This window comes from Macaca mulatta, chromosome 7, assembly GCF_049350105.2.
Source record: "Macaca mulatta isolate MMU2019108-1 chromosome 7, T2T-MMU8v2.0, whole genome shotgun sequence".
NCBI lineage: Eukaryota > Metazoa > Chordata > Mammalia > Primates > Cercopithecidae > Macaca > Macaca mulatta.
Genome location: NC_133412.1, coordinates 144,350,579 through 144,366,680, shown reverse-complemented (window position 1 = coordinate 144,366,680; position 16,102 = coordinate 144,350,579). Strand labels below are relative to the sequence as shown.

General features: G+C 46.8%; 1 protein-coding gene and 1 pseudogene across 1 annotated transcript; one reads left to right on the top strand and one right to left on the bottom strand.

Annotated features, from left to right (window-relative positions):
• Positions 1 to 959: 959 nt before the first annotated feature.
• Positions 960 to 9,498, bottom strand: LOC144329791 (non-histone chromosomal protein HMG-14-like). Its single transcript, XM_077938821.1, has 4 exons — positions 9,371 to 9,498; positions 9,151 to 9,224; positions 1,638 to 1,803; positions 960 to 1,439 (listed from the first exon to the last, which is right to left on the bottom strand). The coding sequence occupies exons 1-4, from the start codon at positions 9,496 to 9,498 to the stop codon at positions 1,262 to 1,264; spliced, it is 546 nt and encodes a 181-aa protein (XP_077794947.1). The 3' UTR covers positions 960 to 1,261.
• Positions 9,499 to 11,714: 2,216 nt separating this feature from the next.
• LOC144329790 (uncharacterized) lies at positions 11,715 to 12,862 on the top strand (annotated as a pseudogene).
• The last annotated feature ends 3,240 nt before the right edge of the window (positions 12,863 to 16,102 follow it).

The following is a 16,102-nucleotide window of genomic DNA, read 5'->3' as shown; positions in this document are numbered from 1 at the left end:
CTCCTCCTCAGCCTACAAACATGTTTATGTCTCTCCCACATAAAAGAAAAAAAACAACTAAATCAAGGCTGCGTTCCTCCCTGGTGACTCTCCTTCTCTACCTGAAATGCCTCTTATCAGAGTAACCTGCACTTTTTGTCTCCCCTTTCTTACTTCTCAATGGGTCCCAATCTCTTTCTGTAACTTGCTGTGTAAACTTGGGCAAGTGACTTAACCTCTCTGAGCCTCTCAGTGTATTCATCCATAAAATGAAAATAATCATACTTTCTTTGCAGAGTTGTGAAAATTTAATGAAATTCCACACACAAAACTCCCAACAGAGTGCGTGGCACATGGAGGATGTTGAGTAAATGGAGCAGCTGCTTTCATTATTTCCATCCAGTGCTGTTTGAATTTTGCCCTGTTGCTCTCTTGAAATTGTTCCTGCAAGGTCACCAAGAGCCTTTTATATATTTTTTTGTTTTTTTTTGTTTTCATAATTGAAATTTTATTGGTTGAGGATCAGTACAGACATTTCAATTTGTACACAATTCTTAACATATGTAACGAAATTCTAAAAAGTCACATAATTCTTTTTTAAAGTTATTCCAGTGACTTTCCAGCTTAAAATTTGAAAGTAAATTTTCCTTAAGAGGCTATCAAGTACCAGTATCTTCACATATTGGTCAGCTGTTACATACGGCCCACAGTTCACAACTGAATAGCATGTACACTACATATTCAAATTTGTAATCTTTCACAGCACAGTAACAAAGTTATCAGGAAAACAGGACTAACAACCAAAGATGTTACAGAGTGCACACAATTCCGACAGGGACAGCCATGATCAGAGTGGTTTTCTTTAGAAAACAATTCTACTAGAAAACAACATGGGACTAGAAGTAATTTAAAATGTTCAAGACATTAAATGCAGGACTGACTCCATATTGCCATTTAATATGCTTTGTATTATAGGATATAAAAACTAACCCCCCATGTATGGAATATTAAGCTGACACCCGAGACAGTCAAAGCCTCCCATAATTCAATATCCCACACTATTTTCTGGTTGTACCAAAAAATAAACAACCAGCAAATGATTTCACCTCTTAAAAAAAAAGCATTTACACTTAAAAAATGGGATGAGGTCGGATTCCCTCCTTCTTAAAAATGTTTCTAGAGCTACTAAAAAACTTGCATTTAGAAAATAGTTGATAAAAATATTCCTCTGGATTGTGCAAGAAGGGAGATATGGACCACTGGTAAGACATGGTATATGGTACTAATCAGACTTGGCTTCTTTCTCTTCTGCTTCATCAGAGGCTGGGCTCTCCTCAGTTTTCGTTTCCCCGCTTTCTGCAGGTAAATCTTCTTTAGTTTTTTGGTTAGCCACTTGGGCCTGTTTTCCCTTTGCTCCCCTTTTCCCTTTTGTTTGCACCTTTTTTGTCTGAAGATATATCCTGAAAAAAAGCACCATGCCATATGCTCAGGTTGACTATCCTGCTACAGTTAATCCCTTTATTTCATATAATGAGGAACTAAAAGGATCAATTTTGAATTTATCATTTTCATATAGGTGTTGAAGAATCTAAGTTTTGGATAGAAATTAATCACCCCGTGAAGAACATGTAGAGCTTTGCAGATGGTGGTTTCAATGCTTCGCTGCTGCCTTTTTCGGCTTCGCTTCCGCTTTTGCAGGAGGTTTAGCTGACAACCGCGCGGATCTCCTCTTGGGCTCTTCCTTGGTGGCCCCTTCGGCGGAGCTGACCTTCCTTCCTCTTGGGCATCCTGGCGGCGGGGAAAGGGGCGAGCCGGGCCGGGTGCCTGTGGGCCGCGGCGCCCAGAGAGATTTCACAAAACTGGGCTGCCTGGCCCTTTTTTTTTTTCTTTTCTTTTCTTTTTTTTTTTTTTTTTTTTTTTTTTTTTTTTTGCTATGGAGTCTCGCTCTGTTGCCAGGCAGTAGTGCGATCTCCACTCACTGAAACCTCCGCTTCCCGGGTTCAAGCGATGCTCCTGCCTCAGCCTCCTGAGCAGCTGGGACTACAGGTACCTGTCACCATGCCCGGCTAATTTTTTTTTTTTTTTTTGTATTTTTAGTAGAGACGGGGTTTCACCATGTTGGCCTGGATGGTCTCAATCTCCTGACCTCGTGATCTGCCCACCTCAGCCTCCCAAAGTGCTGGGATTACAGGCATGAGCAACTGCGCCCAGCCAAGAGCCTTCTAATGACCCGTTGCATGGGATCCCCCTCAGTGCCCATCCTGCTTGGCCTCCCTTCAGCATTTGTTGACTTTACCCTCAGTCTAGAGTTTTCCTTTCCCCACCTCTTGTCTGCTCCTTCTCCATTGCTTTCCCTCACTCTTCCTCCACCCGTCCCTGCAATGTGTGCCCAGGTCTCTGTCCTTGTGGTTCTTATTGCACATTCCCCTGGGCTTTCTCATCCATGTCTGGGAACTACATGAGTCTTCCAGATTAATCTTCATAAAGAAGGAAGAGTCCTGAGTTGTCATTCCCTTTTTCAACAGTCCTCAGTGGCTCACAGGGATCTCCAGTGCTAGATCCCGGGATATGCTAGGGTTGGCTCTTGAACATCCACTGCACCCCTCGTCCTTTAATCCACCTGCAGTGGATGCAGGGAGGGGCCCCTAGATCCCTCTGTAGCAGTTACTCCCCCTGTTGCTGGGCATGCTGCTGGCACACCACCCTGAGCTGTCAGCCCTCTTTGGGAATTGTCTCAGCTGAAGGGATCCATTTTGTCCAACATTACACCCTTTCCCAGAGCAGCCTGCATCTCGTGGCATCAGTGTGGGAGTGTAAAGTCTTGAGCCCCGTGCCTTAACTCAGGAAATCTCTGAGGAGTCATTGCAGCGCCAAAGCTCCTCAGAGGTCAGCTGAGGCCTTGGTGGACACTGCATCCCAGCCCAACTTCTCCTGCCCAATCCTGCCCCCTTCCCTTCTCTTCCCCTCTCCTTTGCTCCCCTTCCCCAGATGTTACCCCTGGGAGCACTCAACAAACTCCCTGCACATTTATCTCCATCACAGTCCACTTCTCAAGGACACAGCCCAGGACACTACCCACATCACCCTATTTGCCTCACTTGATGAATCCCCCTGCTGCATTCTTTCCTTCCTTGATTTCTTGGTTCACACCATCCCCTCCCATTCGCCTGTCCTTTCCTCCTGTCTCTACCTGTCAAAATACTCCTTGTTCTTCAAGGCTCAGTTCAAATGGCATCTTTTGCATGACGTTTTTATTTGATGTTCTCTGGTTTACCTCTCTCCACCTCTAAGGTAGAAGATACCACTGCCATCTTTTTGCCTGGGCTCTGAAATTGCCCCAGAACCAATTTGTGATGGTTATTTTATTTTATTTTTGAGGCAAGGTCTTGCTCTGTCACCCAGGCTGGAGTATAGTAACGACCTCAGCTCACTGCAATCTCCACCACCCAGCTCAAGCAATCCTCTTACCTCAGCCTCCCCAAACAGCTAGGACTACAGGTGTGTGCCACCACACCTGGCTATTTTTTTTGTCTTTTTGGTAGAGACAAAGTTTCACCGTATAACCCAGGCTGGACAAACTCCTGAGCTCAAGAGATCCACCCATCTCAGCCTCCCAAAGTGCTGGGATTACAGGTGTGAGCCACTGCACCCGGCCTGTGATGGTTAACTTTAATGTGTCAACTTGGCTGATCCATGGAGTGCCCAGATAATTGGTCAAATATTATTCTAGATGTTTCTGGATGAGATGGACACTTAAATCACTAGACTGAATAAAGCAGTTTGTTCTCCCTAATGTGTGAAGGCCTCATTCAATTGGCCAAAGGCCTGAATAGAACAAAAAGGTGACCTCTCAAGTAAGAATTCTTCCTGCCTGACAACCTTGGATCTGGGACATTAGCTTTATTCCTTGCTTTTGGACTTGAACTGAAACACTGGCTCTTCCTGAGTCTCAGGCCTGCTGGCCTCCAAACTGGAACTGTATCACCTGTTCTTCCGGTTTTCACGCCTTCAGACTTGGACTGGAACTAAACCATCAGCTCTCCTGAGTCTCAGCTTGTCACCTCACCCAGCGGATCTTGGGACTTGCCAGCTTCTGTAATTGTGTGAGCCAGTTCCTTATAATAAATATCTTCCTCTCTCTATATATACATCCTATTGGTTATGTTTCTTTGGAGAACTCTAAAAAATACTATGGGAATAATGAATTTGGTGTGAAAAATTGGTGTTGTCATGCCTGTATAAGCACCTGAATAGTCCCTATACATAGTTATCCCAGCACAATGAATGTTAGCTATTATTATGTGTGTCTTATTATTCTAGAACTAGGGTAATGTCTTAGTAATTTTTATCTGACATATCAAACCCAGAATAAATATTTGCTGATGGAACCCAATTATCTCCTGGCTTAAATACTCCCATCCATGTGCGCTCTCACTGCGTTCCCAGCTGTTTCCAGGTCTCTCTCTCTCTCTGTCTCTTTCTTTCTCTCTCTCTCTCTTTTAGAGATAGAATCTTGCTCTGTTATCTAGGCTGGAGTGTAGTGGTGCAATCATAGCTCAATGCAGCCTTGAACTCCTGGGCTCAAGAGATCCTCCTATCTCTTCCTCCAGAGTAGTTGAGACTACAAGTGTGTCCTGCCACCACTCCTAGGCTAATTTTTATGTTTCTTTTGTAGGGATGCAGTCTCACTATGTTGCCTAGGCTGTTCTTCAACTCCTGACTTCAAGTTATCCTCCTGCCTCAGCCTCCCGAAGTACTGGGGTTACAAGTGTGAGCCACCATGCCCGGCCATTTCCAGGGGTGTTTAAGGAGATGCCTCCCATGTGTCCTGTCTGTCAGTTGCACTCATGATGCCTAGCATCTCAGCTCTTCCTCCTTGTCCCAGTCCCTCCCTCTCACCCTTGCTGGTGTCCACCATAGGCACATCAACATCTGTCTCATGTTCCCCACATGTCCAGTTGTCGGGGCACCAGAGGGGAGGTGGCTTCCAAGCAGAGGGGTAGGGGAGAGTCTCCCTGCTCTGAGCCACTCACCTTCTCTTGAGCCCCAAAGAAGCTATACTTGTGCTCAAAGTTTCTTGAATAGCCTCCTTCAGCTTTAACCCTTGCCCTCCCTTCCTACCTCCCACCTCCCAACTGGACTCTAAACGAGTTCAGAGGACCAACCAAAAAGAGAGATGTCTGGTCTCCTCTTCATCTCCTCTGGCCTTTTCTCTACCAAAAATTTTGTGTCTTCCTGAGGCTGCAGAAGAAAAATTTCCAGGAATGGAGACAGGAGAGCAGATACTGACGGGAGTGGGTAGTGGGGAGAAGAGCAGGGGGTTCGATTGTGCGGGGGCAGCAGCAGCTGCTGCGCAAAAGTCCCCAGACACACTTAGTATATTCTTGTGGGATGCAGCAGAATCCCACCAAAAGACGAGCGAGAGTGAGACAGAGTAGGGACAGGACTCAGCCAGCCCCCACTAAAGTATTTTTCCACACATGCCCACTGACCACCAGGTCTTGATGCACCATCCCCACCAGCACTATACCCGCTGACCAGAGCTTGCAAGGTGTCTGAGGAAACTAAAATAAGCAATATTCCACCATAAATGTTACTCAAGGGAGTTAGCTCAATCGCCCACATGTGCATAGGCCAGGAAAATGACCGATTCTAATCCCTAGCCTCATTGTAATTCTAAAATCTCTGCCCAGGAAGGGGTTTTTATCCACCACTTTCTGATCATGTGATGCGTGTGTTAGCATGATTCGTTACTGCATCTGTGCATCCTGTGCTCCACCTGGCACCTGGAATGATGTTCACCCACCGTGTGAATTACGCATGTCACCATCCTTAAGACACCGTAATGCACTCCCCTTGGGGAGCCAGCTGGAGAACGCTTCCTTCTGCACTGTCTCCCTTATGTCCAATCTCTCTGGCCATAAGCCTTGTCTGGAAAACTTGCTTGACCTCATGTTAATTTCTGTTGCATGGGAGCCTAAGACCCTGTGGTCGGTAACCAGGGTAGAGCCATCAGGGACTGAAAGGGGAGGCTCTGATTCTTAGTCTTGGAGCTGATGGGTCTTTGAAAGATGTGGAAGGAAATGCTTCCTTTGACCAGAGTCCATAGCTAAGAATCACCAGGTAGGGAGAACTGGCTCATCTCCTAGGGGAGGTAGAGAGGAGGCTCCACTTACACAGGCTTTGCAGGGTCAGATTTCATGGTTGAAGGCAGCAGGCCTCCCTGCCCAGGCACTTGCAGCTTTGTGAGTGGCCAGTCTGACCATCATCCTCTTCTCTTTGGAGCACTGGGCACATCCAGAGCCTCTGCACATTGTGAGACTTCATTCCCACTGGAGTCTGCCCACTGGGAAGACACAGAAGCTCTTGACTCAAGGTGCTGCTGGAGATGGCAAGGCCATTCTGTGATGCCAGAGCCCAGGTTGTCAGTTTGCTTTCCCCTAGATTTCAGTACCCATCTCCTGTCCCTGGGCCTGAACAGGCTTCTGGAAAATGTACAGAAAGGCCAGCATACTTACAGCCTCAGACAGATCTCCCCAAAGCGCTCTACATACACCAAAATGTAGACTCCCACCTCATGGTCTAGAAGGCAGTCCCTCTCATGCAAGACTACTTGTCAGATGATCAATCTGTCTGGCTGGAGTAGTTTTCAGAACAGAAGGCTCTCTGCTTGATTAGGAAGTCTGTAGAATGGACTTCAGTTAGTAGGAATGTTGTATTAGGCCGTTCTTATATTGCTATAAAGGAATACCCGAGACTGGGGAATTTATAAAGAAAATAAACTTAATTCACTCACAGTTCTGCAGGCTGTACAAGAAGCATGGTGCTGGCATCTGTTCAGCTTCTAGGAAGGCCTCAGGAAGCTTATAATCATGGCAGAAGGCGAAGGGGGAGCAGGCATGTCACATGGCAAAAGCAGGAGCACACGTGAGTGGAGTGGGAGGTGCCACAGACTTTTGAATAATCAGATCTCATAAGAGCTCACTTACTCTGGTGAAGACAGCACCAAGCCACCGGGATTCGTCCCCATGGGCCAAACACCCCCCACCTGGCCCCACCTCCAGCAATGGGGATTACATTTTAACATGAGATTTGGGTAGAGACAAATATCCAAACTGTGTCAAATGTCTTCCTGATCAAGGTTTACTAAGCCAGATTTGGAGTGTGTCTGGGAAAAACATGAGCTGGGAAAAACATGGTTATTTTTCTGAAGAGGTTTGTTTTCAGGAGGTTTAATATTTATACATTTCCTTCAAGGGGGTAGGCATGCAGGAAGAGAGCCAGGTTGGTGGTAAAGGGAATGGTTACATTCTTGTGAGCCTTTAGTTAATGCCCAGAAAATCTACATCTTATATAAGATAAGGGGAATGTTTCCAGAGGAAAAAAAATGAGTAAAAGAAGAATCAGCTATACAGACATCTCTGGGTAGGGGAGGAATGATTGCTCTCTTGGTTCTGCACCTGGGAATGTATGCTTGTAATCGACATTATCAGCCTGGAATGAAACAGACTTTCATTTTAGGAGCTAGACTTAGATTGTAGACCTAAAGTTACATTTGGCATGTCCTTGTTTATGGGAGGCCAGCAAAAATGATAGTTTACTTACGAATGAATGATCTGTGGGGGTGGTCCTTTGTAGATAGATGCCTGAGGACTTACCCTTCTGTGGGGATCTGGCTAATGCAAGATGCTACTAACAGCTACTTGGAAGGGGGTTCTGCCTGCTTAACCTCTTTTTACACAAGGAGCATGGGAGTGCTGAGATCTTTTAATTTTCCTTTAGACTTGTAGCTTCTACCTACCTCATTCTACTGTCTGGTCCTCAGAAGAAAATATCTAATCCATTATCTAATTGGTCCTATGGGAGGTAAGGGCGGAATTGTGTAAAGTGGATGTCTGGGGAGGCTAAAAGACTTATGAAACAAGCTACAAGTGGAATTGGGGTTAGAACCCAAGTGTCTTAATTTCCCATCATTCTGTATTTCGTAATCCTTGACAATTATTGTTGAATACTTACTGTGTGTGCCTGGAATACTGGGTGGGTGTTGGAGTCATAGGAGACCATGACCCTCTCTGCAGGGAGTTATCCGTTCAGCTCAGGGGATGTTCCTTGTGGAATAAACACACACACACACACACACACACACTCTCTCTCTCTCTCTCTCTCTCACACACACACATACACACACACACACACACGATTCAAAGCACTTGAATCCTGGCCTCATCTTCACCCAGGAAGGTCAGCCTGGAAAACCATGCTTCATCCTTGCTTTCAGCTGCTCCCTCCAGCACAAGCCGACAGACAGGGAGGAAGGGAAGCCCAAGAAGGGAAGAGCCTGAACTCAAAAGGAAGAAGAAAGGCCGGAAGAAGAGTTTGAAAATGACAGCGGCCAACCTTGGCTTGGAAAGAAGGTCCAGAGCCCACGGGGGTGTGTGGGGGAGGGAGCGGGTAGAGCCGGTCATGCTCACTAAGTGCCAAAGACAGTGGGGACGTAGGGGAGCTGGGCCTGAGCCCCAGAACTGCAAACTGGAAATGCCAGGGCCACACTCAAGCAAGGCAGGCCCCAGTCATTTCCAAGGACCTGGACTTCCGGGCCAGGCTTCACCACTACCAGAGATGTGCCTTCATCTTTCTTAGAGGGAAGGTGTTCTGACCAGCGCCCTGCTGAGTCCAGCACCAACAGCAGTGCTTAGTAATCCAGCTGCATTCCCCGCCCCGCCCCCCACCCCCAGGATGGTAGTACTTACACAGCTGAGTCATTTAGGCACAGAGAGACCCAAGCCCTACTATCTGAAGCTTGTGGATGCAAACGCTGACATCCTCCCAGATGCTCAAAAGTGGAACAAGTAGGGACTTAGTGGTCCAAACAGCATTTACAGCCCAGCCTACCTTCTTTCATGGGAAGGGAGCTGGGAAAGGGAGCCGTGGCCTCTCCGAAGGCTGCACTTGGCTTTGGATGTCTGACTGTCAAGGAGCTGAAGTGCTCGTGTCAGAATCCAGGGCTACCAGTGTGGATCTGGAGAAAGTCAGCTCCAAAGGGGAGGAAGCAATATTCCTAAGTAACAATTCTTAATAAGGATTCCCAGACAGTTGAGACATGGAAGATAGATAGGGCTCTAGTTTTGTCTCTGTCATGGACAGCTGTATGGCCTTGGGAAGTCACTATACCTCTCTGAACTTTGGTTATGTCAGCTCTCACATGAGACATGATCTGCTCCACCTCCTTTGAAGGTGGTTGGGATCTGACATATATGAAAGTGCTTTGAAAAAGTTTAAATGAGGGCTACCCTCTTTGGGTCCCCTCCCTTTGTATGGGACCTCTGGTTTCACTCTATTTTCACTCTATTAAATCTTGCAGCTGCACTCTCTTCTGGTCCGTGTTTGTTACGGCTCGAGTTGAGCTTTCGCTTGCCGTCTACCACTGCTGTTTGCCGCCATTGCAGACCCGCCACTGACTTCCATCCCTCCAGATCCTGCAGGGTGTCCACTCTGCTCCTGATCCAGCGAGGCGCCCATTGCCACTCCCTGTCAGGCTAAAGGCTTGTCATTGTTCCTGCATGGCTAAATGCCTGGGTTCCTCCTAATCGAGCTGAACACTAGTCACCGGATTCCACAGTTTTCTTCCCTAACCCACGGCTTCTAATAGAGCTATAACACTCACTGTGTGGCCCAAGATTCCATTCCTTGGAATCCGTGAGGTCAAGAACCCCAGATCAGAGAACATGAGGCTTGCCACCACATTGGAAGTGGCCCACCACCATTTTGGAAGTGGCCCGCCACCATCTTGGGAGCTCTGGGAGCAAGGACCCCCAGTAACATTCTGGTGACCACATTTTGGTGACCACGGAGGGACCTCCAAAGTGGTGAGTAATATTGGACCACTTTCACTTGCTATTCTATCCTATCCTTCCTTAGAATTGGAGGAAAATACTGGGCACCTGTCGGCCAGTTAAAAACAATTAGCATGGCCAGCGGACTTAAGACTCAGGTGTGAGGCTATCTGGGGAAGGGCTTTCTAACAACCCCCAACCCTTCTGGGTTGGGAACGTTGGTCTGCCTGGAGCCAGCTTCCACTTTCAATTTTCTTGGGGAAGCCGAGGGCCGACTAGAGGCAGAAAGCTGTCGTCCTGAACTCCTGGCAGTAGCTGGTGGAGATCATGATACAACCAGAAGTGTCTACTCAACCGTCACTCATGCATGCTCCCATACCTTTCCTTCTGACCCATATCTCCTGGGTCCCGACCACAACTTTCTTGAAAGTGTAGCCTCAAAATTCTCCTTACCTCTGAATCTACTTCCTCTGATCCCTGCCTCCTAGGTACTAATGGGTCAGACTTTCGTTTCCTTTACCAAGCTGTATCTCCAAAGGGATCTAAGGAAGCTCGAAGCCTTAGGCACCTAGGCTATAACTCAGGGAGTCTTATCCCTGGTGTACCTCCTGATTTAGGTATACAGCTCTTGACATGGGCAGTTATGTGGGACCCATTCCCCACCACCCTTGCCAGGGGCCCAAGTTTGTAATGGCGGAGAGAGAAAGAGATGGAGAGAGACAGAGATGGAGAGAGAGAGAGAGAGATGGAGAGAGAGAGACAGAGAGAGAGAGATGGAGAGAGAGACAAAGAGGGAGTCAAAGAGAAAAAGAAAGAAAAAGATAAAAATAGTAAAAAAAAAAAAAAAGTGTGCCCTATTCCTTTAAAAGCCAGGGTAAATTTAAAACCTGTAATTGATAATTGAAGATCTTGTCTGTGACCCTATAACACTCTAATACCACTTTGTTGTCAGTATAAATAAGGGCATAGCCCAAAAGCACTGAGGCCACTGACAACCTGTAGCTTACCTATCAAAAATCCTTAACCCAGTAACCGCAGATGGGCCAAATGCATTCAGTCAGTAGCAGCACCTGTTTTGCTAAAAGTAGAAAAGTAACTTTTAGAGGAAACCTCATTGTGAGCACACCTCACCAGTTCAGAATTATTCTAAGTCAAAGAAGGAAAAAGGTAGCTTACTAACTCAAAAATCTTGAAGTATGGGGCTATTCTGTTAGAAAAGGGTAATGTAACTCCAACCCCTGATAATTCCCTTAACCCAGCAGATTTCCTAACAGGGGATTTAAATCTCAATTACCATACAAAGGTCTGACCAGACCTAGGATAGATGGTTCCTCCCAGGTGATTGAGAAAAAAACCACAATGGGTATTCAGTAATTGATACGGAGACTCCCGTGGATGCAGAGTTAGAAAAATTGCCTAATAATCGGTCTCTTCAAACATGCGAGCTGTTTGCACTCAGCCAAGCCTCAAAGTACTTACAGAATCAAAAGACTATCTCAATCCTGACTCAAAAGGTTAGCTACACCCTTTCTGAAACGAATTTGCATAAGAACTCTTGTTTGTGGGAATGCATCTTGTTGGGGCAGCTGGGTTGTTATGAAATACTTGGGAACCCAGCCCAGCTCTAGGACTCACCCCTTAGCGCAAAGGCAATGTTGGGCACGCTGGTAAAGGACCAGTAGAATCCAGCAGCCCGGACCCCTTTCTTTGAGGTCAAGAGAGGTGGGAAAACGGGTGCAGGACTGCTACATCGGTGAGCATAACTAATCCGATAAGCAGAGGTCCCTGGGTCGTTATGCACCCTGGAAAGGAAAAAGCTTTAGGACCATAGAGGATGCTCTAGGACTAATGCTCATCGGAAAATGACTACAGGGTGCTGGCTTCCCTATGTTCGTTTTTCAGATGGGAAACGTTCCCCCCAAGGCAAAAACGCCCCTAAGATGTGTTCTGGAGAATTGGGACCAATTTGACCCTCAGACGCTAAGAAAGAAATGACTTACGTTCTTCTGCAGTACCGCCTGGCCACGATATCCTCTTCAAGGGGGAGAAACCTGGCCACCTGAGGGAAGTATAAATTATAACACCATCTTACAGCTAGACCTCCTTTGTAGGAAAAAAGGCAAATGGAGTGAAGTGCTATATGTACAAACTTTCTTTTTGTTAAGAGACAACTCGCAATTATGTAAAAAGTGTGATTTATGCCCTACAGGAAGCCCTCAGAGTCTACCTCCCTACCCCAGCGTCCCCCTGACTCCTTCCCCAACTAATAAGGAGCCCCCTTCAACCCAAACGGTCCAAAAGGAGATAGACAAAGGGGTAAACAATGAACCAAAGAGTGCCAGTATTCCCCGATTATGCCCCATCCAAGCAGTGAGAGGAGGAGAATTCAGCCCACCCAGAGTGCATGTAGCTTTTACTCTCTCAGACTTAATACAAATTAAAATAGACCTAGGTAAGTTCTCAGATAACCCTGATGGCTATACTGATGTCTTACAAGGGTTAGGACAATCCTTTGATCTGACATGGAAAGAGATAATGTTACTGCTAAATGAGACACTAACCCAAATGAGAGAAGTGCCGCCCTAACTGCAGCTCGAGGGTTTGGCGATCTCTGGTATCTCAGTCAGGTCAATGATAGGATGACAACAGAGGAAAGAGAACGATTCCTCACAGGCCAGCAGGCAGTGCCCAGTGTAGACCCTCACTGGGACACAGAATCAGAACATGGAGATTGGTGTCGCAGACATTTGCCAACTTGTGTGCTAGAAGGACTAAGGAAAACTAGGAAGAAGCCTATGAATTATTCAGTGATGTCCACTATAACACAGGGAAGGGAAGAAAATCCTACTGCTTTTCTGGAGAGACTAAGGGAGGCATTGAGGAAGCATACCTCCCTGTCACCTGACTCTGTTGAAGGCCAATTAATCCTAAGGGATAAGTTTATCACTCAGTCAGCTGCAGACATTAGAAAAAAAACTTCAAAAGTCCGCTTTAGGCCCAGAACAAAATTTAGAAACCCTATTGAACTTGGCAACCTCGGTTTTTTGTAATAGAGATGAGGAGGAGCAGGCGGAACGGGACAAACGGGATGAAAAAAGGCCACCGCTTTAGTCATGGCCCTCAGCAAGCGGACTTTGGAGGCTCTGGAAAAGGGGAAAGCTGGGCAAATCGAATGCCCAGTAGGACTTGCTTCCAGTGCAGTCTACAAGGACACTTTAAAAAAGACTGTCCAAGTAGAAGTAATCCTCCCCCTCGTCCATGCCCCTTATGTCAAGGGAATCACTGGAAGGCCACTGTCCCAGGGCATGAGGGTCCTCTGAGTCAGAAGCCACTAACCAGATGATCCAGCAGCAGGACTGAGGGTGCCTGGGGCAAGCGCCAGCCCATGCCATCATCCTCACAGAGCCCCGGGTATGCTTTACCATTAAGGGCCAGGAGGTTAACTGTCTCCTGGACACTGGTGCAGCCTTCTCAGTCTTACTCTCCTGTCCCGGACAACTGTCCTCCAGATCTGTCACTATTAAGTGGTCCTAGGATAGCCAGTCACTAGATACTTCTCCCAGCCACTAAGTTGTGACTGGGGAGCTTTACCCTTTTCACGTGCTTTTCTAATTATGCCTGAAAGCCCGACTCCCTTGTTAGGGAGAGACATTCTAGCAAAAGCAGGGGCCATTATACACCTGAACATAGGAGAAGGAACACCCGTTTGTTGTCCCCTGCTTGAGGAAGGAGTTAATCCTGAAGTCTGGGCAACAGAAGGACAATATGGATGAGCAAAGAATGTCTGTCCTGTTCGAGTTAAACTAAAGAATTCCGCCACCTTTCCCTACCAAAGGCAGTACCCCCTCATACCCGAGGCCCAACAAGGACTCCAAAAGATTGTTAAGGGTCTAAAAGCCCAAGGCCTAGTAAAACCATGCAATAGCCCCTGCAATACTCTGATTTTAGGAGTACAGAAACCCAACGGACAGTGGAGGTTAGTGCAAGATGTCAGGATTATCAATGAGGCTGTTGTTTCTTTATACCCAACTGTACCTAACCCTTATACTCTGCTTTCCCAAATACCAGAGGAAGCAGAGTGGTTTACAGTCCTGGACCTTAAGGATGCCTTTTTCTGCATCCCTGTACATCCTGACTCTCAATTCTTGTTTGCCTTTGAAGATCCTTCAAACCCAACATCTCAACTCACCTAGACTCTTTTACCCCAGGGGTTCAGGAATAGCCTCCATCTATTTGGCTAGGCATTAGCCCAAGACTTGAGCCAGTTCTCATACCTGGACACTCTTGTCCTTCGGTACGTGGATGATTTACTTTTAGCTGCCCGTTCAGAAACCTTGTGCCATCAAGCCACCCAAGTGTTCTTAAATTTCCTCGCTACCTGTGGCTACAAGGTTTCCAAACCAAAGGCTCAGCTTTGCTCACAGCAGGTTAAATACTTAGGGCTGGCTAGGCATGGTGGCTCATGCCTGTAATCCCAGCACTTTGGGAGGCCAAGGCAGGCGGATCACGAGGTCAGGATCGAGACCATCCTGGCTAACACAGTGAAACCCCATCTCTACTAAAAATACATAGCCAGAGTGGTAGTGGGCACCTGTAGTCCCAGCTACTCGGGAGACTGAGGCAGGAGAATGGTGTGAACCCAGGAGGTGGAGCTTGCAGTGAGCTGAGATTGCACCACTGCACTCTATCCAGCCTGGGCGACAGAGCGAGACTGTGTCTCAAAAAACAAACAAACAAACAAACAAACAAAAAATACTTAGGGCTAAAATTATCCAAAGGCACCAGGGCCCTCACTGAGGAGTGTATCCAGCCTATACTGGCTTATCCTCATCCCAAAACCCTAAGGAAACTAAGAGGGTTCCTTGGCATAACAGGTTTCTGCCGAATATGGATTCCCAGGTACAGCAAAATAACCAGACCATTATATACACTAATTAAGGAAACTCAGAGAGCCAATACCCATTTAGTAAGATGGACACCAGAAGCAGAAGCAGCTTTCCAGGCTCTAAAGAGGGCCCTAACCCAAGCCCCAATGTTGAGCTTGCCAACGGGGCAAGACTTTTCTTTTATGTCACAGAAAAAACAGGAATAGCTCTAGGAGTCCATACACACGTCTGAGGGACGAGCTTGCAACCCGTGGCATACCTGAGTAAGGAAATTGATGTAGTGGGAAAGGGTTGGCCTCATTGTTTACGGGTAGTGGCAGCAGTAGCAGTCTTAGTATCTGAAGCAGTTAAGATAATACAGGGAAGAGATCTTACTTTGTGCACATCTCATGATGTGAATGGCGTAGTCACTGCTAAAGGAGACTTGTGGCTGTCCGACAACATTTACTTAAATATCAGGCTCTATTACTTGAAGGGCCAGTGCTGTGACTGCACACTTGTGCAACTCTTAACCCAGCCACATTTCTTCCAGACAATGAAGAAATGATAGAACATAATTGTCAACAAGTAATTGCTCAAACCTACACCACTCGAGGGGACCTTTTAGAGGTTCCTTTGACTGATCCCGACCTCAACTTGTATACTGATGGAAGTTCCTTTGTAGAAAAAAGACTGCGAAAGGCGGGGTATGCAGTAGTCCTTCAAAATCGAAGAGCTGTAGACTTGCTAACCACCGAAAGAGGGGGAACCTTTTTATTTTTAGGAGAAGAATGCTGTTATTACGTTAATTAATCTGGAATTGTCACCAAGAAAGTTAAGGAAATTCGAGATCAAATACAACGTAGAGCAGAGGAGCTTAAAAAACAGTGGACCCTGGGGCCTCCTCAGCCAACGGATGCCCTGAATTCTCCCCTTCTTAGGACCTCTAGCAGCTGTAATACTGCTACTCCTTGTATCTTTAACCTCCTTGTTAAGTTTGTCTCTTCCAGAATCAAAGCTGTAAAACTACAAATGGTTCTTCAAATGGAGCCCCAGATGCAGTCTATGAGTAAGATCTACCACGGACCACTGGACCGGCCTGCTAGCTCATGCTCCAATGTTAATGACATCAAAGGCACCCCTCCTGAGGAAATCTCAACTGCACAACACCTGCTACTCCCCAGTTCAGCAGGAAGCAGTTAGAGCGATCGTCGGCCAACCTCCCCAACAGCACTTGGGTTTTCCTGTTGAGAAGGGGGGACCGAGAGACAGGACTAGCTGGATTTCCTAGGCCGACTAAGAATCCCTAAGCCTAGCTGGGAAGGTGACTGGTTCCACCTTTAAACACGGGGCTTGCAACTTAGCTCACACCCAACCAATCGGATAGTAAAGAGAGCTCACTAAAATGTGAATTAGGCAAAAACA